Source organism: Macrosteles quadrilineatus, unplaced genomic scaffold (assembly GCF_028750875.1).
Source record: "Macrosteles quadrilineatus isolate MER2022 unplaced genomic scaffold, UCM_ALF_1.0 Scaffold_3__2_contigs__length_128488019, whole genome shotgun sequence".
Classification (NCBI taxonomy): domain Eukaryota; kingdom Metazoa; phylum Arthropoda; class Insecta; order Hemiptera; family Cicadellidae; genus Macrosteles; species Macrosteles quadrilineatus.
In genome coordinates this window covers 82,389,887-82,409,240 of record NW_026542596.1, presented here as the reverse complement: position 1 = coordinate 82,409,240, position 19,354 = coordinate 82,389,887, and the positions used below count along the sequence as shown (strand labels likewise).

At 34.8% G+C, this 19,354-nt stretch overlaps 2 protein-coding genes across 5 annotated transcripts in view; both read right to left on the bottom strand.

The window, feature by feature from the left end:
* The window catches only part of LOC128988648 (band 4.1-like protein 5), a 35,466-nt gene extending 29,678 nt beyond the window's left edge, over nt 1-5,788 (bottom strand). For all 4 annotated transcript variants that reach the window (XM_054410133.1, XM_054410136.1, XM_054410134.1 and 1 more), the window contains exon 1: nt 5,292-5,788. In XM_054410133.1, coding sequence (XP_054266108.1) covers nt 5,292-5,444 — 153 coding nt within the window. In that variant the 5' untranslated portion in view covers nt 5,445-5,788. The remainder of the gene's footprint in view (nt 1-5,291) is intronic.
* A 1,995-nt stretch (nt 5,789-7,783) lies between these two features.
* Nucleotides 7,784-19,354, bottom strand: part of LOC128988811 (CCR4-NOT transcription complex subunit 6-like) — a 29,937-nt gene continuing 18,366 nt past the window's right edge. The window contains exons 5-8 of the mRNA XM_054410472.1: nt 15,611-15,835; nt 14,594-14,771; nt 13,902-14,041; nt 7,784-13,318 (exon numbers count right to left, since the gene is read on the bottom strand). Of these exons, the coding sequence (XP_054266447.1) occupies nt 13,242-13,318; nt 13,902-14,041; nt 14,594-14,771; nt 15,611-15,835 (620 nt within the window). The 3' untranslated portion in view covers nt 7,784-13,241. The remainder of the gene's footprint in view (nt 13,319-13,901; nt 14,042-14,593; nt 14,772-15,610; nt 15,836-19,354) is intronic.

The following is a 19,354-nucleotide window of genomic DNA, read 5'->3' as shown; positions in this document are numbered from 1 at the left end:
CCTGACTGAACGGTTAGCCAGTTCCAGAGTTAGCCAGTTCCGATACACGACCGAGTTAGCGAGCTCCTGAGTTAGCCAATTCCTACGTCTCCTCGGTAGGCCTACAATTGTTTCTACATATTGTTTACAGGAAATTCATTAGGGCCTATATACATTTTGTAGACAATCTAATTCCCTACATAGAAATATATATACCGGTACGTAGGCTAACATGTTAGGAAAATTTTTCTTATAAGTTTTTGGGGCGAAAAATAATAACAAACAGAGAAACGAACATTTTTTAAACCGTTCAGTGTTAGTTTGTGTTGTAAAAAGTTATATAAACATGTGTATACTAATAATGATTTATAGGTACATGTTTGTAAAGCTTATAAGTTAAAGTAAGGAATCCAAAAAAGTCATACATTTTATATGGTAAAAATAATTTTGTATTTATAAATAAGTTTTAAAATGTTTTTGTACCTAGTATTTAAGCAATTTTGTGAAAAACAAATTCATAGTATTTAGTTATAAAACTTTTGTACCTACCGTAGGCCTACTAAATCTTTTTACTTAAAACCAACATAACTTAGTCATCTTGTAGTGTGTTCAATTACCTACATAAAAATGTAGGCCTAGCCTATAGGTAGGCCTAACATTTTTTGTTTTTACACGTTAGGGGCATAATAATATAAATAAACGGAAATCCGCAAAATACAACCGCAAGAAAAATACAAAATACTTTTTATAAACATAATTTTACACTAAATTCAGTAAAAATTTGTGCATAATAAAATGCATAAAGATTAGGTCTACTGTTATTCACACACACATTTCTCTAACAATAGGCCTACGAAATAATAACGAATTTAGTAATAAATCACGGATTAAAACAAGAGCGAAAACTCGCCGGCTACAACAAGCAATGGCGAATACAAGGCACTCTGTGTACGATACCTTGACAGTAGCGACGCACTTTTGTCATCTTAGTGAGAGAAACCTGAAATAACCCTGTGCCGTGTGTAGGGCTGCCACTAACTTATCACAACTACATTTCTTCCTCTTCAAAATGACATATTATATGACTAGTAATAATAACTTACACTGTAGGCCTATGCAATAGCGTAAGTTTATTCCACTGGTTAGCCATTTGTTATACATTTTGAAAGCAGCCGTTTTCATAAAACCGTACCTGTTGTGCAATCAATATTTTGTTCTAAATATCAATAGGCTACCACAATGAAGATAAAATCAACGGCTATCCAGTGGTACCTACCACCCGCAAAATCCCAAGACGAAAATCACCCGAGCAGGGTAATGCCAAACAAGTTGTGTTTACAGTTCCCAAGTGCCAGCTGCAAAAGTCGTGCCGCGCCAAAAATTCATTTGTCTTCTAATCGTGACATTGTTATATAGTCAAAGTCAAAGTCAAAATAAACTTTATTTGTATGAATACATTGCAGCATCAGAATAGTCACATATAACTAAAAATCCCATACTTTCATGCTATATAGCTAAAATACAATATATTTAAAACTATATATAAAACCCAGGCAACCAGTAGTGGAGCCCTCACTTAAGGAAACTTAAAGAATAGTGAGCTTTATTAACAAGATATTCTTTCAGCAATTTTTTAAATTTATTGTAATTTTGCTCATTTCTAATTAAATTTGGCAACTGAGTAAAAAATTTGGTGCCCATATATTTAGTTTTGTTTTTATAAAAATGCAGATTATGTTTATCAAAAATAATTTTATTTCGGGTATCATAATGATGCTTGGATTCAAAAAATATATCACTTTCATGTTCTTTGACATACTTTATTGTTTCTAAGACATAAAGACTGTAAACTGTCAAAATTTTAAGATCTTTAAATAAGTTTTCGACACTCTCTGTGCTTTTTAAACCTAACATGATTCGTATTGCTTTTTTTTGTTTTATCAGAATATTGTCCAAATTATATATTGAGGTAGCTCCATATATACAAATTCCGTATGCCAGATGAGAGTGTATTAAAGAATAATATATTGTTTTCAGCACTGTAAGGTCAGATATTTTTGACATTTGCCACAGTGCATATATTCCTGATGACATCTTTTTCACTACATTATCAACATAATCATTCCAAGATAGATGTCGATCAATGAAAAGTCCTAAAAATTTTGTCTGATTTGCTTTATTTATTATGTTATTGCCAACTTTGATTTTTGGATCCAGAGCTATTTTATTTTGTTTTGTGGAGAAACTTACTATCATTGATTTGCTTGTATTTAATAGAAGGTTATTTTGATTTAAAAAATTTTGAATACTCATTAACCCTCCAAGTGTCCATAGTTTAGGCCTTAATGTCCACCTATTTTTGGCGCATTTGCAAGGTTTTATTAAAACGGATCTGAGAAGCTTAAAACAATGTTAATTCTAATGATCTATATACCATTTTGTTTGGAAAATCATGGGCTTCAATATTATATATAAAACATAAGGAACATTTTTTCAAAAAAAAAATTTTAGGTAAAAAAAAATATAATTTCGAAAATTAAAAAAAAAAAATAAGTTTGCGCTCAATGAAATTGTATAAATTATAGGCCTATAAATATTTGAAAATAGCCACTTTGTTCTAAATTTTATAAGGATTACAAATATATAATAATATAAGGAAGTAGATTTGCAAATAAATAAGTTATGGGCAAAAAACAGATTTCAGTACATAGCGTTTAGCTAAGAATGCATAGCCTAACCATAGCTAGGAATCTGGCTGATAATTTACATCAATATCACTACCTACTTCTTCAGGATCATCAACCAGCACTTCAAAACCACTTAAATCTTCTTATAATGCAACACGTATATCACTACTTTTGATTTTTAACACTAAAACAATGATAAACGTAATAAAACACATCAGTCATCAGTCGGAGGGTAACCTAGCTGTTTACAAATACACGCACGTCAGCTGTCTGCTACATATTACGATCGGCTCAGATAACGTACAGCGCTGAGACAGACCTCTGGAGAAAGCTTAGAATATTACGGAAAGAACGATACCTAACTCGATCCAGTTCAATCCGATTCAGTCAGTTATTTTAATTGTTGTTAGTGAGTCGGTGGGTTAGTGAGTCGGTGGCTCAGTCGGTAGCGTCGCGGACTTCGGGCCCAAGGCAGTAGTGTCGTGGGTTCGGATCCTGGTCACTGCCGATAACATTTTATCAGTACAGTTCACCTTTGTACTGTACCGGCTCACTCCTTGCTTTGCTGTAAACGATCCACGCACGGGCGCTTAGTCTATGTGGACGGGCAAATGCAAGGTTAAAAGAGGCCGCCAACCTCTTTAACCCTCCAAGTGTCCATAGTTTAGGCCTTAATGTCCACCTATTTTTGGCGCATTTGCAAGGTTTTATTAAAACGGATCTGAGAAGCTTAAAACAATGTTAATTCTAATGTTCTATATACCATTTTGTTTGGAAAATCATGGGCTTCAATATTAGGCCTATATATAAAACATAAGGAACATTTAACAAAAAAAAAATTTTTAGGTAAAAAAAATATAATTTTGAAAATTTTCAAAAAAAAATAAGTTTGCGCTCAATGAAATTGTATAAATTATAGGCCTATAAAATTTGAAAATAGCCACTTTGTTCTAAATTTTATGAGGATTACAAATATATAATAATATAAGGAAGTATATTTGCAAATAAATAAGTTATGGGCAAAAAACTGATTTCAGTACATAGCGTTTAGCTAAGAATGCATAGCCTAACCATAGCTAGGAATCTGGCTGATAATTTACATCAATATCACTACCTACTTCTTCAGGATCATCAACCAGCACTTCAAAACCACTTAAATCTTCTTATAATGCACCACGTATATCACTACTTTTGATTTTTAACACTAAAACAATGATAAACGTAATAAAACACATCAGTCATCGGTCCGGGGGAACCTAGCTGTTTACAAATACACGCACGTCAGCTGTCTGCTACAATATTTTCGGAACTAAAATGAATAGCGCTTAGAGACAGACCTCTGGAGAAAGCTTAGAATATTACGGAAAGAACGATACCTAACTCGATCCAGTTCAATCCGATTCAGTCAGTCATATAGCCTTCGCCGTAAACGATGTCTGCGTGTCGAAAAATCGACAAGTAACACTACACAAAGTGTGCTGCTTGTCGAATTTTCGTCAAGTAACACTGGGAGGGTTAAAAAAAAAAAAAAAAAAAATAGCTGCCTTCGCCGTAAACGATGTCTGCTTGTCGAAAAATCGACAAGTAACACTACACAAAGTGTGCTGCTTGTCGAATTTTCGTCAAGTAACACTGGGAGGGTTAAGTCCAAATTGGCTGAGAGCTCAATATCAGAACTGGAATTTCCTTTAACAATTAAATTAGCATCATCTGCATATAGTGACATCGAACTGAAGCTGGTACTCTTAGGCAGACCATCCAGGTAACACAAAAAAAGTAATGGACCCAGGATGGATCCCTGAGGTACTCCATACTTAATCACCTGAGCTTCACAGACACAGCTTCTTAAATAATTAGCCTACAATAATTACCATAATCTAGATATTTCATTTCAACAAACTGATGCCTATTACATAAATAAGAGGAAACACTACAAATAAGAGGAAACACTAATATACCTAGGCCTACTACAGGGTTTGTTTATATAATAAAGCTAATGTTCAAAATGTCATCTTTCAAATGGTAACTTAAATAATTGTTCATATCAGAGTTGATTATAGGCCTACATAAGCGGTGTTTTCACCATTACAAAAATGTCGACCCATAATAGCGTGGGTATTACGCTGGTGGCCATTCTAGGTGTCACGGCGAACGAGCGTCGTTGGCCACTGCTAGGGTTAAGATCGTAAGAATAATTTAAAAACCAACGTTTTAAAAAAAAATCCAGGGCCGCACTTTACTTGACGTTCTACACTCATTTGATTGTTTTTTTCGATTCAATATTTACATTCGATATATCGTTTGGTTAGTTAGGCCTAGGTTAGGTTAACCTTACCTAACTAACCAAACGATATATCGAATGAAGCAATCGATTAATCGATATATCGATCGATATTTTCATTCGGATTAGTGTAGGACGTCAAGTAAAGTGCAGCCAAATCCAGAAAGTTCAGATTTACCAAATAATCTATCGTTAAGTAACCTGATACATCAATATTTCTTAAAAATTTGCCTTCCCATGTTAAGAAACTGTAGGCTTCTCAGGATTTAGGCCTACCTAGGTCGAACGTGTACAGTAGCCTATTGTCTAAGCCTAACTTATGTAAAGAAAAGCAAAACACTTACCGATAGATCAACAGAGAGATCAGTGCCATCCAATAAAATAACTTTACACTGTACAAGGTTCTTGTGAGAAGTATATCTCTGACTTCCTGGTTTGATTAGTGTAGATGTTTTTTGGGCATTTCTGCCCCTTTTTCTACTCAAGAATCTTAACATCTTTACAGGGTTCCGAGGCTAATGTAGGTAATTTTAGATACCCAAGAGTAAATGGTAAAATAGTTCACAATAAAATCCAAACAGTCTTCTTAAATCATCGTAAACGTAAACATCGATACGGTAAGTAGGCCTAGGCCTAGTCTTTTTGTTTTTGACCCAGTGTCACAACATTGTTTAAAAGCCTAAGTTACTTAAACTTAGTATAAACAATCATAACATAGGTTTATTTAACTAACACTAATCGAAAATAAGAATAAAATTGTTCACATAGTAAATTCTTCAGAAACAAAGCATTAACTGATCAAAACAAAACAAAATACTGTAATGTAAATTCTATACGTCGTCGCCCTAGCTAGCTAGCACTGTTGGTAGAGCAGAGCTCGGTCGGATCGGAACGGAACGGAACTCGAAACAGTCGAAACGAAACGAAAGTTGGCTCAGTCCTCAGTCCCGGTCGATTTGGGTTGGGACACAGACCTAGGAGGAAAACCACGGCCTACTTTATGCTTTAACTACAGGCCGCGGCCTGGAGCATGGCCGTCTTTAACCACGGCCGCCTTTAACTACAGGCCGCGGCCTGGTAGAATTGGCAACAACGCAAGTGGTGTTGTTCAGTGACAGACGTCCCATAAGATAACATGGCAGACAGGTGACATCAGCTCATTAATTCGCACTTTATTGATTTAATTTTGAATTTATGAACATTAATTTATTATAATATTGAAAATAAAACATACAGAATTGAAAATTGAAACAATATGAATTAAAATCTATATCTGTACATTTTTAAGCGGGGTCAATATTGTCATAGTCCAGAAAAAAATCTTTCGTAAACATCTTTTGTACACAAATACCCACTGAGCTAAAATTATAACTGGAGGTAGCACTGCCATGGCAGAAGTCTGTCAAAAGCGAGTCGCTGATTTTGTTAGGTTGGTATAGCAGTAAGTTTTCTTACCATAGCAATAACATGGCTTCTTATAACTAGGTTGTATAGCAGTGAGTTTTTTTGTCATAGCAATAACATGGCTTCTTATGGACACCCACCTCACGCAAACATGGCGGCTGGCGACACGCATCTTTGACATTCAGTGCTACCTCCAGTTAGAATTATAGCTCAGTGACAAATACCATTAGTTACTTCCAAACTAAAACAGCTGATACAACACCACTTGCGACGTTGCCAGTTCGAAGGCCGCGGCCTGGAGTTAAAGGCGGCCGTGCTTTATATATGAAATTAAACCAATATCATGAAGTGTTCAGGCCCCACTTTTACAGCTGACTGGCGCTATAAAAAGTGAAATGAAACTGTCAAACTCAAAAACATTGGGTGAGAATGTTTTGTCATTTACACCTAGAATCATTTCAGTAGGAGTTTTTCTACTTTTGAGTTTCCCTCTTTTTTGTCGGTCTAACTTCATATGAAACTGACTTGTTTCCTCTTTTCCTTTTTAGAACTAAGGTTGTGTGGACCTGGACCAGGGGGGCTGTCTTGGAGCTTGGATGGTTTTCAAAATCCTGTTACTTTTAGGGCTGGCACAAGGAATAATAACACTTGGTTGAATATAATAACCCAAAAGTTGGTGCCCCCCACGGCTAACCGGGTAACCCACGGTTTGATAGTGGTGGATCAAAAGCCTACTGCATTGATGGGCCAACATCTCTACACAATAAATCCACTCCATCATCAAAATCTAATCAGAAAATATCACTTATTATCTCAATTGGTTTACCTTATGGTTACCATGTTCTTGCAGATTATAAATTTCTATGCTGCAATGTAGTACATTTTGTGCACTTCACTGAGAATAACAAACACTTGTTATCGTCATTCCAAAGTGAAGTACCCCCATAACATTGTTTACAGAAAAATAATAGCAGAACTAATTAGCCTAATAAGTTAGTAAACGACCAGCAACAAAAAGTACAGCTCAATGTCTGACTTAGATCGACCACAGCAAGGTTACCGTCACGAATATTGAAAAACGAAATACACCACGAGAAAGAGCAGACTTCCCCAAACGAGCCAATATAAAAAAGTAACTGTTTCTTCTCATTCAACCAATATTTTGAGCGCAGCAAATTCAAACTACACTTGGACGCTACGTTGGTTGGTAGCAGGGCTTTACATACATGTAGGTGGGACTCAAAGAGTTTAAACATATAAATTATCATTTTAACAGTTAGAAAACTTTGTCAACATAAGCCCAAGTCGAGCCAAAGTTTTTTAGTCCAGGTACCTTACCTGGTTTCACAGAGCACTTAAAGGTTATAAATACATAAAAGTTACGTTATTTAACTGAATGTGAGGGAACATAGGATAAATAAGCAAACACCAATTATTTTTAACTTTCTGTATCCGTTTATTAATCGGCCAACAACAGTCACATAATATATTATTGTAGCCCACAAAATCTTAATAGTGGCAGCAACAACCGTTTGGAATGAAAACTCATCTTACACAAAACATTTATCAACAGAAGTAAGAGTTAACAGTTAGGTAGTAAAATATTTCATGAAAAACAATCATGTTTTCGCTTAACCTGTTCAATCCAATCTTTCTTTTACAGTACTTTTGCTAAACTTTACACACTTAGTAAAAAAAAAACGAATCGACACAAATTTGTTAATTATCATTGAAGTGCCCAATTTAATAACATTTAAAATCTGTACTTTCACTAACAACATTGCTGGGATACAATAATATGTATATGTATTTATAAATTAATCTAAGCTATTGGGTATTTACTGAATAGAAATCGTATTTAATTACAGTTGGCAGATCTGTCGACCTGTGAAGACAATTTAATTTATATCAAGTTTTTGGGTATAAAGTTTAAAAGTGGATTTTTTACCAGTAAAGTACAAACATTCGATAAAAATATTAATGAAGTATCTTGAAATTTTCTCATAAATTTGTATGAATCGTGGTCAAACCTATCCAGTGACAAGACTTAAATATTGTCAATAGTTTACATCAGGGCAACCATCAAAACAGTTCAATCTTGTACTTAGTTAGCTCCCCCTTGCTTTGCTGGATACGTTTCACCAGTGACTATATAACTTGTTGATGGTATGGTATATAGGCAATGGTTCCACACACAGGCTTGAAACCACCAGTAATCTTGCCCCTGAATTTAAAGATCTTGCCTTTTAAAAGGTTCATAGATTTCAGAATCTAAAAACATTTATCTTAAAACGTTGTAGGAAAATGTACATTTTTAATTCGGTCTAAAACATGGTTAGTCAATCTTTAGATTTGAAACACAAAAAAACATTTTAACAGCGAGACAACAAAATTACTCAATGAAACTTGTGTTTCTCATTTTCCATTTACTTTAATATTAAATTTTATGACAAAATAAAATATATTTCTTACAAAAAATTGTGTTAGATATGAACCATTAGACGTGCAAGATCTAGATTGTTTGAATTTGATTTTGTCAAGCTGACATTTTTGGCGTTAAACAATTATCTACATCTACTAGTTGACAGTTGGTATTGTAAAAAAACTATAGTTTTATGGTAAATGCAATAAAAACTGATTCAAAACATAAAAACAGATTTGGCTAATCAATAGCCAACTCCCGAGGCAAAATTTTAAACCTGTTAATGACACTAAAACACGTAAGTATTAAGAGGATGAACTAAATTTAATCAGTTGTAAAAATTTTGACAAATAGACGAAGGGATTCGGCTTGAGGAAAAATACTAGTTATACCCAGTAACAGAAGAACCATTTAAAAATACAAAGAGTATCTTATTGTGCCTAGAATCGACTTATCAGGTATATCGACCCCCCTCCACTAACTCAAGCAACCATTTTCTAAATCATACAATTGGTATAACAATGGATAGTTGTTCATTCACATTTATGTACTATTTATAAACTATATTTGCACCTAAATGCAATATCCGTGCATATGTTCACAGATTTAAAAGAAAATAATTAAATACAACCCAACCTTTACTAGATGAAGTGTAAGCTTGGAAGAGAACATTCATTAAACATTACTTAAGGTAGTTCTTTTTGGGTGAGATTTTATAAAATTTTTCTCAGCCATTTGCACATTCCTCTTTTATGTTTGAAAATAAAAATTCAATGTTTACGAAAAAGAAAATTTAAAAAACTAACTTACACCGGTTGGTTAAAAAACACCAATTTCGAGTATGTATGTGGTTATCTCAATTTACAAATCCAGTTCTGTCTCAATGGCATTTACATTACTGCGCTAATACATAATCTGTGCAAATAACTGATCACAAAATCTGACCCCTGCTTGAGCTAGTCCCTCACCTTACCAACATAGGTTGTACACAGATTGCACAATAATATAAGATCCACTGTCTAAAAATATTATTTTACTTACCCTACACAAGTATGTACACAATTGTCAACTTGTGGCATTATGAAAATATCTTAACACCATCTCTATTAACATTGTATTTAGTAGATCACAAAATAAGTAAAAATAAAACATGTAAACTAAATACATCAACATTTTACGTAACCTTTACGTTAAAATGTAGGTGATATGATTTTGAGTGTTCACTGTTCAACATTCAATAGAATATAAATCAACCCAACGTACAGGTAAAAACTAAAGTAAAATGTGAATATTTTAGTTTGCAGGTATATGAAATGACAATTTTAAGAACTCAATTGTAAATAAATTATAATTAACGTGTTTACATTTAAAAAGAAACATGATACATGCACTAATAGATCAAATAAGTACTTAGAATATCACTGGGGTACAGAATAGAATTACTCTATGTACAACCCATTTATATAACAAAAGATAAAACCAGTGATTATACCAGTCTACGCATATATGCAAGATTCAAAAAGTCTACACAAAAATACTTATACAAAAATACAAAATATATAACTTTAAACATAAAATAAATAGAAATCTATTTTATAATAATTGTTGCAAAATACAATGATGAATAAAATAACTCATGCTGTAATATTTTTCAACAAAACTTTGGATAAACTATTACCAAGAACAACAATAATCATTATCATTGACCAATTATTAATTATGTTTAATAATTTAAACCACAGACTCAAAGTGATTTCCTAGAAATGATTTTGTGTCCCATTCATAAATACAATAATTGTACTTTCCTACAAAAGACTTCAACAGTTAAAAGTTCTCCAATGATTAAAAAACTTTCACAAATAATATAAAAATACAGTTAAAAAAGTAAAATGATCATCGGATTATAAAATATCACGAAACACCCACCATACCACCCAATTAATATTACCTACACTTACACCTAACTTTTAATCTCTAGACAAAAATAAATAAACCGTTAGACACAATCACACGCGACAGTCTGCAGTCCAAGTTGATCATAGTGGACGCCTTTGTAGATACAGGCCGAAATATCTAGTTCTAATATTGGTAAAAAAGTTTTGAAAAAATAACTAGGGATTAGTTAAAGCCTAGAACCAGCTAAGTATTGAGAGAATACTCAGGCACCCGAGTGCCCATGAGATCTGTGTATCACCCGACATACTCGTACGTTACTACGCTTGTTTGATTTAACTTATTTAAATTCTTGTAACAATGCTTAAACTAGTTTATAGCTATTTCAACACATTACTGACCACACCTAACATCGACTGCCGACCGAAACACCACAGTATGTTCGGTAACATTTATTTAACAACATATTGTTAAAAGTTAAAGGAGAAGAGGAGAGAAATGCAGAATTTCCCACTTGACAGATCACATTCGCTTGAACAGTTCAAGAAAAGTTTTGGTCCTAAATAGGTATTATGACACCCCAAACCCCAGTTTATTCAAATGCTTCAAACAAAACATTTCTCAGTAAAAATTTGCATATACAGGAACATTTTCATCATCTTCCGCAATAGCAGCTAAATCCTACAGTCCTAGACAAATCCCACGGCCATGGAAAGAAATCATCCTCAGGTAATCCGTCCTATTAACTGTTCTGACCTTGGTCCCGGTCCCGTAGGTGATGCGTGACGGATTAGCAGGGTTGTAGCAGGTAAATCAATCTTTATGGCATTGATATACAATTGATGTATTTTAAAGATTGTAAAATAGGATTGTTACTTATCTAAATCATCTCAAACAAACATTCACATCCATATAATTAATACAATAAGGGTTTTCTCTGCAACATCTCTTTTTCAGTGTTTCTACATAACCGATTCTACAATTGAGAGGTCATTTTAAAGCTTTTGATCCAGTGGAGGGATGAATGGTAACGAAAACGGTAATTTTCTATGGGGCTTTGTCCTTCTCGAGTTATTTTAACTTTCAAAGATCCAGTAATGCTTAATGACTTTCTACAATTCAGGTTGAATGTGAATTGCAATTTAACGCCTGATTCTTCAGTCTAATAGATAACCACAGTCAGTTTGTAAACTAGAGACAAAACAGTTAATAAAAATCAATCATAAATAGACGTTTTTGATGAAATTGTAAACTGACTGAGGTAGATTTAAAAGCATCATATTTAATCTATTGTAAATTAGTAGTTTTATTCACCTAACTTTAATATAAACTTAGGGTGTGTTGCATTATTGGATTTGCCTCAGAAACAAGTTTTAAACCATATTAAAATGCCCGATTTGTGCACGGGTCCCCTCGTTTAACACATAATTTAACACGGGGCAGAACCATTCTAAATTTTTTTATTGAACTGTTAATTGTGATCACAACGAGGGCAAATCAGCCCAACATTCAATCAGCATACACAAGAGATAATAAAACGAATATGTTGGAAGCGTAAATATTGAAATATCGACAATATTTGTGCAGGAACTCAGTTATAAAGTACAAAACTGATGTCTTTGGAAATGGCAACCCATGCCTGTTAAGTGTGGCCATTGTTTGTCTTAGAGCTAAACAATTAAATAAATTACGATCTGATGAGATGAACACGAGATGAGCCTTAGTGCACACCTGGTCTACCATTGCCTTAATTGACCCATTGTTACTTTGGAGGCGAGCAGAAGTAAAAGGGAACAAATCCAAATATTTGACCTATATTATTTGAATAATGACACAAAATAGATAATAATTTTTGTATTTAGACGTTTCTGTATATAGATCTAATATATTTAGATATAATGGCAGTGTTAATATAAAATAAAAAACTTTGTGGAATAAAAATTGGAGAAAATATTACTTAGCTTCAGCTTCAACTGGGATTGAAACGTCGTTGTTTGCTTCTATACAAAGATTGGATTGATTTTCAAAATACACACCCTGTGAATAAAAAGTAGTAGTTTAGTTAGTAAATTCAAAGTGTTTGATAAAATGGTATCAACACAAATAAATCATTTGAGAAATAGTTTTCATCAGCAAATTGCAATTTTTGTCAAAATAAATTTGTTTCTATTCAATGTGTTGTTGTATAAGATCAAAAACTTTTGAAATAAGTTTAAAATCATTTTAAAACCGTGTCATCGGAACAATACCTCATGTTTGATAATCACGCAATTCCCTGCATGGACTTAAAGTAAATTGTTAAACCTTAAAACAAAGTAATATTTCAAATTTGAATAAAAAATTGCTAGAGAAAGTATCCCCTTCACTTCTGGTCAGTAAAAACAAATTTGCAGCTCAGGTTGTTTCAACCTGTTGCTTCTGTATCAGAAGTACAGCTAGGTGAAAATACAAATAGAATTCTCTATTTATAAAATATTGTTAAATCTTACAAAAAAGTAGCGAGTGGTTTGTACTGATTAGGCACTGATAGAGAGAACACCATTGGTGTGGACTAAAGGCCGGGCCGAGACTCGTGCTACCTCCGAATGAGTCCGTTGCTCTGCCCACTCACACTTGGAGTCATCTCTAGCTCCACCAGTAGAGGGAAGTGATCTGTAACAGGTCAAATTACAGATTAAACTAATACATATATTAAACACTTAAGCCAGTTTTTTTTATTTATTTTTTTTTTTAATTTGTGAAAATTATGCTATTGATTAATAACTATCACAACTTTGCTACGGTAAAATTGTTGTTTCTTTAGCTATTCCTGGAATAATTTATTAAACTTTTGTTACTTCATATTATAAATACAGTTTCTTATCTATTAACACCATTGGTCCCATCTATTATTTTCATAGTACCAGTGTTTCTTACTTCCTTTGAAGTTGATCCAAAAAGTAGCAAATGCAACACATTAAATTTGCTTTACTTCTGCAACATATATTCTTGTCTTCTTACAGAACTTTTACTGGATAAAGAAATATTCTGATTACAATCATAATTAGTAGGCTTAACCTATGCTACAATCAACATATGACTCTAGTAGCTTGTCTATAGGGCCCCTGAGGTCCAGGGTTCAAAGCCTGTTTATCACCAATGATATTTAGCTTTGTGATAATGTCGTGTGTCTAAGCCTCTTGTATAAGGGGTCGGAGCTCGAGCCTTACTCAATATGAAATGTCAGATGTTTTACCTGATGGTATGTGCGGGTGTGGACAGCCAATCACTTTGTTGTCCTTGAACCATTCAGGGGACAGGGGTCCCAGCAATCCTAGCGGTGTCATGTTTTGTTTGGCGTAGAATATATAGTCGATGATACCTTTGAAATGGAACCTGAAATATAAAATATAAAGTACTTTAATCTGCCTCGTCCCAACACATACTCTAAATTATTCTCAAATCTCCAGAGACTTCAACTACCCCACATAATTTGAACTCTTCCGGGAACCTGCATTAATTTTAACTAAAAAGCCTACTATGATAATTATTGTTCTTCGCTATGATTAACTAAAATCCCAAGCAATGAAACAAATTAATTAGGCGCAAGGAAGGGATAAAAAAAAATAAACAAAATTTGCAGCAGAATACAATTAATTTGTAGTAGAAAGGTTGTCGATTCAAAACTGAGAAAAAAATTGAATCATGTTCAACAACAACTGTTCAAGGCCCCAGCTATCCTTGGTCATTTGGCTTTTAATAAAATGATTTTGGAGATATTAGTTGGGTTCATTCATTCATTCAGCAATCATCTTCACCTTAAACTACATACTTTCGTGCACTGACCTCATTATATCTGCCTACTTGTTTGATTTTTGTATTGTTACTTGAATAAAGGAATGATACTTGACTCTGCTGGAATTAATATATCAAAGTAATTTGACTTACGTATAGTTTGTATAGGGCATGATGTCTTCACTGTACGCAGATGATAGTTTGAAGGAATGTGTAAACTCGTTTGGCTTCTCACCGCCAGAGATCTTCTGCAGAACAGATTTGTACGGAAGGTCTTTGAAATCTTGATGGTCTGACGAAACACGACCAGACGACAGGAACTCAATCACACCTGAAATGTGATTTGAGAAATAAAAAAGGCACACAGAATTTTAGTTTGTATAGAAAACGTTTTAAAATATAGACCTACATCAAATGTTGTTATGCCCCCAGTACACTCTCGCCGAGGCAAGGCGAGGGTTGGCGAGTGCGAGAGTGTACTCGGTTCGCTAGTCTTCTCTCGCCTTGACTCGGGTCGCCTCGCCTCGCCTAGCCTCGCGCTCGCCGGCGCTCCGTCTGGAGTCGGTTTTTTGACACGAGTCAAAGGACCCGAGACTGCACGAGAGCCGAGCACTACTTCCACATTGAAGTTTGCCTCCATTTCGACTGCGAGACAAAGCGAGAGTGTACACGGCTACCTCGCATAAGCTCTCGCCCGAATTTCTCGGCGAGCGTCTCGGCGAGAATGTACTGGGGGCATTATAATTTATTGCCTGCCTTGGTCTTTCTGAATAATTGATACATACAACATATGTTCTTATATTATTCGTAATATTGTTAATATTGTCATTGTTCCCATTGTTGAATACCGATCAAGTTTAATAATTGTCTTAAAGTTTTGTCTTTAATATCTTTCAACAAATGTAATACCTTGCTTAACACGCAAGTATCCAAAATGTTTTAGACGAGTACAAACAAAACATATTTTTTATTCTTGAAGTGGCCGTGAGGAGCAAAAGCCGGGTGTGACAGTAGGCTAGTGATTAAAGCCGCCAGTTAAGTCCTGTTATTACCATGACAATAGCCATCCCGGTGCGACGTCGACACACACCAACACAGCGGCCTTGTATTAGAGGAGGCTATGTCACAATACTGCCACTGACAATGAACTACTGTGTTCCTACTACTCACCAGAGTCAGGTAGAGAGTTAAAATCGCCACACAGTAACAGCTGCACAGGAGTGTTGTTGCTGTTGGGACGGAAGTGCAGACTGCTCTCCTCCAGGATACCTCGCAGTGCGTGAGACAACATCATCACCTGGATCAACTTGACGTCGCAGAACTCTGGGTCCCAGTGGATGTGCGCTGTGCACACCAGCAGTGGTTGGTGCACCTGGTTCACATCTGGTGGTAGCCCTGCAACATGAAATGGTGCCATATGTTCATTCATGTTAAGAGGAAAATGTTTGATTGGAATAACCATATTCACTCTTTGCTAATATTAAACGTGAGATATATTCTACACACTTCATCACTTACTATATTGACTATAAACAAACAATATAAAATTATATGGTTTATTTATAGTGAATGCTACTCAATACTCTGATCTGATAACAGTGGAATCAGACTGGAAACCACAACCAGAAGGTGGTAAAACTCCTGTCACAACATGTTACTAGTCCAGAATATATGTCTTTACTGGATGAATTTGGTTATTTCCAGCATTATCTTAAGTATGATAACACTTTTTAGATGAGTGAAAGACAATATTTTTCCAAGATACTTTTTACTTTCCATTGAAATGGCAACCATATAAAGAAGGTATTTTAAGCCAAGTATGGAATGGAGATGAGTGTAGAATGATATCTTTTAGTCTTGTTAGTGACTAAGGCCAGCATATTCCTTAGACACAGCTTTTAATTAATAGCCCATACGGCCAATGGCAACTAAGAGACCTACAGTTTATAGTGTAATCCAAACCAAATTTTTGCCTTGGTATTAACAAATTGGTCTAACTATCACACACGTTTGTTCAGTATCCAGGGGCGGTCCTAGACATATATTTGGGGGGGGGGTCACCGGGGGGCCTGGGGGGTATGGAAAAAAAATTGGAAATAACGTGCTAAAACGAGTGGTTTTGAAGCTATTTTGAGGGCCTAGTTTAATGTGTTCAAGCTTCCCAGTTTATTTAAAGGTCAAAGAAATGTCTAAAAATAAACTTTTATAATGTCATGTTTTTGCATTATTGAGACTTGGGGGTTTAATATCAAAGGAATAACTTACCGCAACATTACAACACATTCAAGCATTATTGATTTACGAAAGCACCCTTTTCAACTCATGGTGGATGTATTTTCGTTCCACCATGCTTTCAACTGGTGCCAATGTGCATGCATTTAAGAAGTGTTTAAGAACTTGGACCCAAAACGACTGCATTATAAGCCTGCCCAGTAAGCAACAATTAACCTACACAAAGTACACTATCCAACTTTAACTTTGCCGTCGGCGTCCCGTCACTGCCACCGCCTGGAGAATTGGTTCTACGCCAGTGTCAGTAGCATTTTACAAGTTCAGCTGAATATGGCTGAAAGCGTCCGACGTCACGTTTTCTGTGCCATCGTCTGCCGATCTTCCCTACTTTTCATAACGTACAAAAAACAGTCTGACTCGAACGATTAGTTTTAGGTTAGAGTTTGTAATTAGTCCTTTCATTCGCCACAAGTGTAAATACTACAATGAATTTAAATTTAGCAGAACGATTTGCAATAAAAATTATTAAAGTTCCCCTGGTATAATAGTTTATATATATAAAAAATATTTTGGGGGGGTCATGACCCCCCTGACCCCCCCCCCCCTGGGACCGCCCTTGTCAGTATCTCAGTATTACATGATAGTACTTCAGATAGTCATAGTAGTCACTAGTGCGGACGTTAATCCACACCAGTGAGTATCGCACCCAAATTTATAGGTGAATGCCTATAAATATCCACAATTCGTGACCTCCTAGTAGCTGGATTACAGGACAACGCCACAGTCCCAGTCAATATCCCAACTAAACCATAAAATAACCGTAAAAATCCTTTAATATATTCCCACCGACACCAATCACTTCTCAAACTTAATAACCACTCACTTCCAATAGAATATATACTATTTGGTACCAAATTTATTTTTGTGGTTTTTATCGATAAATGGTGTGAAAATTTTATTACATTGATTTATAAATTTATATTCATGAAATATATATATACAGTATATTCATTTATATATGAGGAGTACAACAATTAAAAATATCAGCTTTTATCAGATGGTGTGCGAAATAATATGTTACGTTTACTAGTCCTGAAAATGGTGTTTACCTGACGAATGTGGTCATTCCCGAGCGAGACGAAGTCGAGTGCGGGATTAACTTACGAGTCCAGTAAACACATTTTGGACGAGTGACGTACGATATTTTACGCTATTACTAATCTAAGCTAACTTAACAATAACAAATCAATACTCTCAAGGTTTCATGCTAAAGAGACTGGGACCGTGGCGTCGTCTTGTAACCCAGCTACTTGCAGGTCACCCAGCTACTTGGAATTGTGGATATTCATAGGCATTATCTGTGGATGCGATAATCCCTGGTGCGGATTAACTTCCGCACTAATGAGTACTATGACTCAATTAAATATCAGTAATATTAAATATCTCAGCATTAACCTGATAATTAGGCAAATTTGTAAATTACAAGGCAAAAATGTGGTTCAGATTCCACCATAGATTGTATGTCCCATAGTTGCCATTTGCTGTATGGGCTATTTATTAACAGTCCGGTCTAAGGAACATGTAGGCCATAGTCAGTAACAAGAATACAAGATAGCTCCACTCATCTCCATTCATACTTAGCTTAAAATACCTGCATTTTTATGATCAGCATTTCACAAAAAAAGTAAAAAAAAACCAGCTAATACGACAGATAGAGTGAAGTTATCAAAATCTTGAATATTAACGTTTAAACAGCAAAAAAGGGAAGGCAAATATAATTAAGATGATAAGGTACCTTACAAAATGTATGTTATAATTTCAATGAATACAAAATTTTTGGTTGTTTAATCAGAAACAAGGAGCTCAAAAGATTTTGCAGAATTTTCCGTTTGTTTCTTGTTCATAAGTTTTTTTATTTTTTTTTTTATGATAAAGTTTCATTTACCAAACAGGAAAATGGGAGGATATAAAATTGGGTCTGTCGTCTGATGAAGAGAGTTAACATTACTGATAACTGGTTCCATCCTTTCTTGAAAAAAAAAAACTTTAAATTGCATTTGGATTGTATCAGTGGATCGTTATCTTTGATGGTGAAAAATACATCAATTTTGGTGGTAGGTGGATTATATCAGTTTTTCTTATTTGATCAAATATATCAGTTTGTCCAGAAAGCATAACAACATGCATTCTTTGAGTGGGGGTCTACTCTCACTCTGTGCAATTTTGATTCTTTCCCTTTCCATGTTAGCCATCATCCTGTACTTCTTTGCTAATTGACTTACTTCTAGCATCATCCTGTGATATTTGGGCATTACGTCAAACTTACCTTCCCAACAAGTCATAAGATGCTGAAATGTAAATTATGCTTGAGCAAATCTTCTCGTAGTAAAATGCAGTGCTTTACAAAAATCACAAAGCAAGTGGGCCACTTAATAGGCCACTGCACAACAACTATCAAGAGCACATTTTAGAGAAGTCAAGTGAAGCTAACTTCCGTTTTAATTTTTAATAATAATTTTAGTGGTCTAAGAGCCAGGATTGTTTCCTTCGAGTAGGGTCAAAGATGTTGACCCTTGGGTTTCGTCTCAGAATAAAGTTTTTAGAAAGTATTGAATTTACAAAATACAAATTCTTAATTGTATAGATAAAATCGTGAACATCTTCCGCATTTGCTGGTTCATC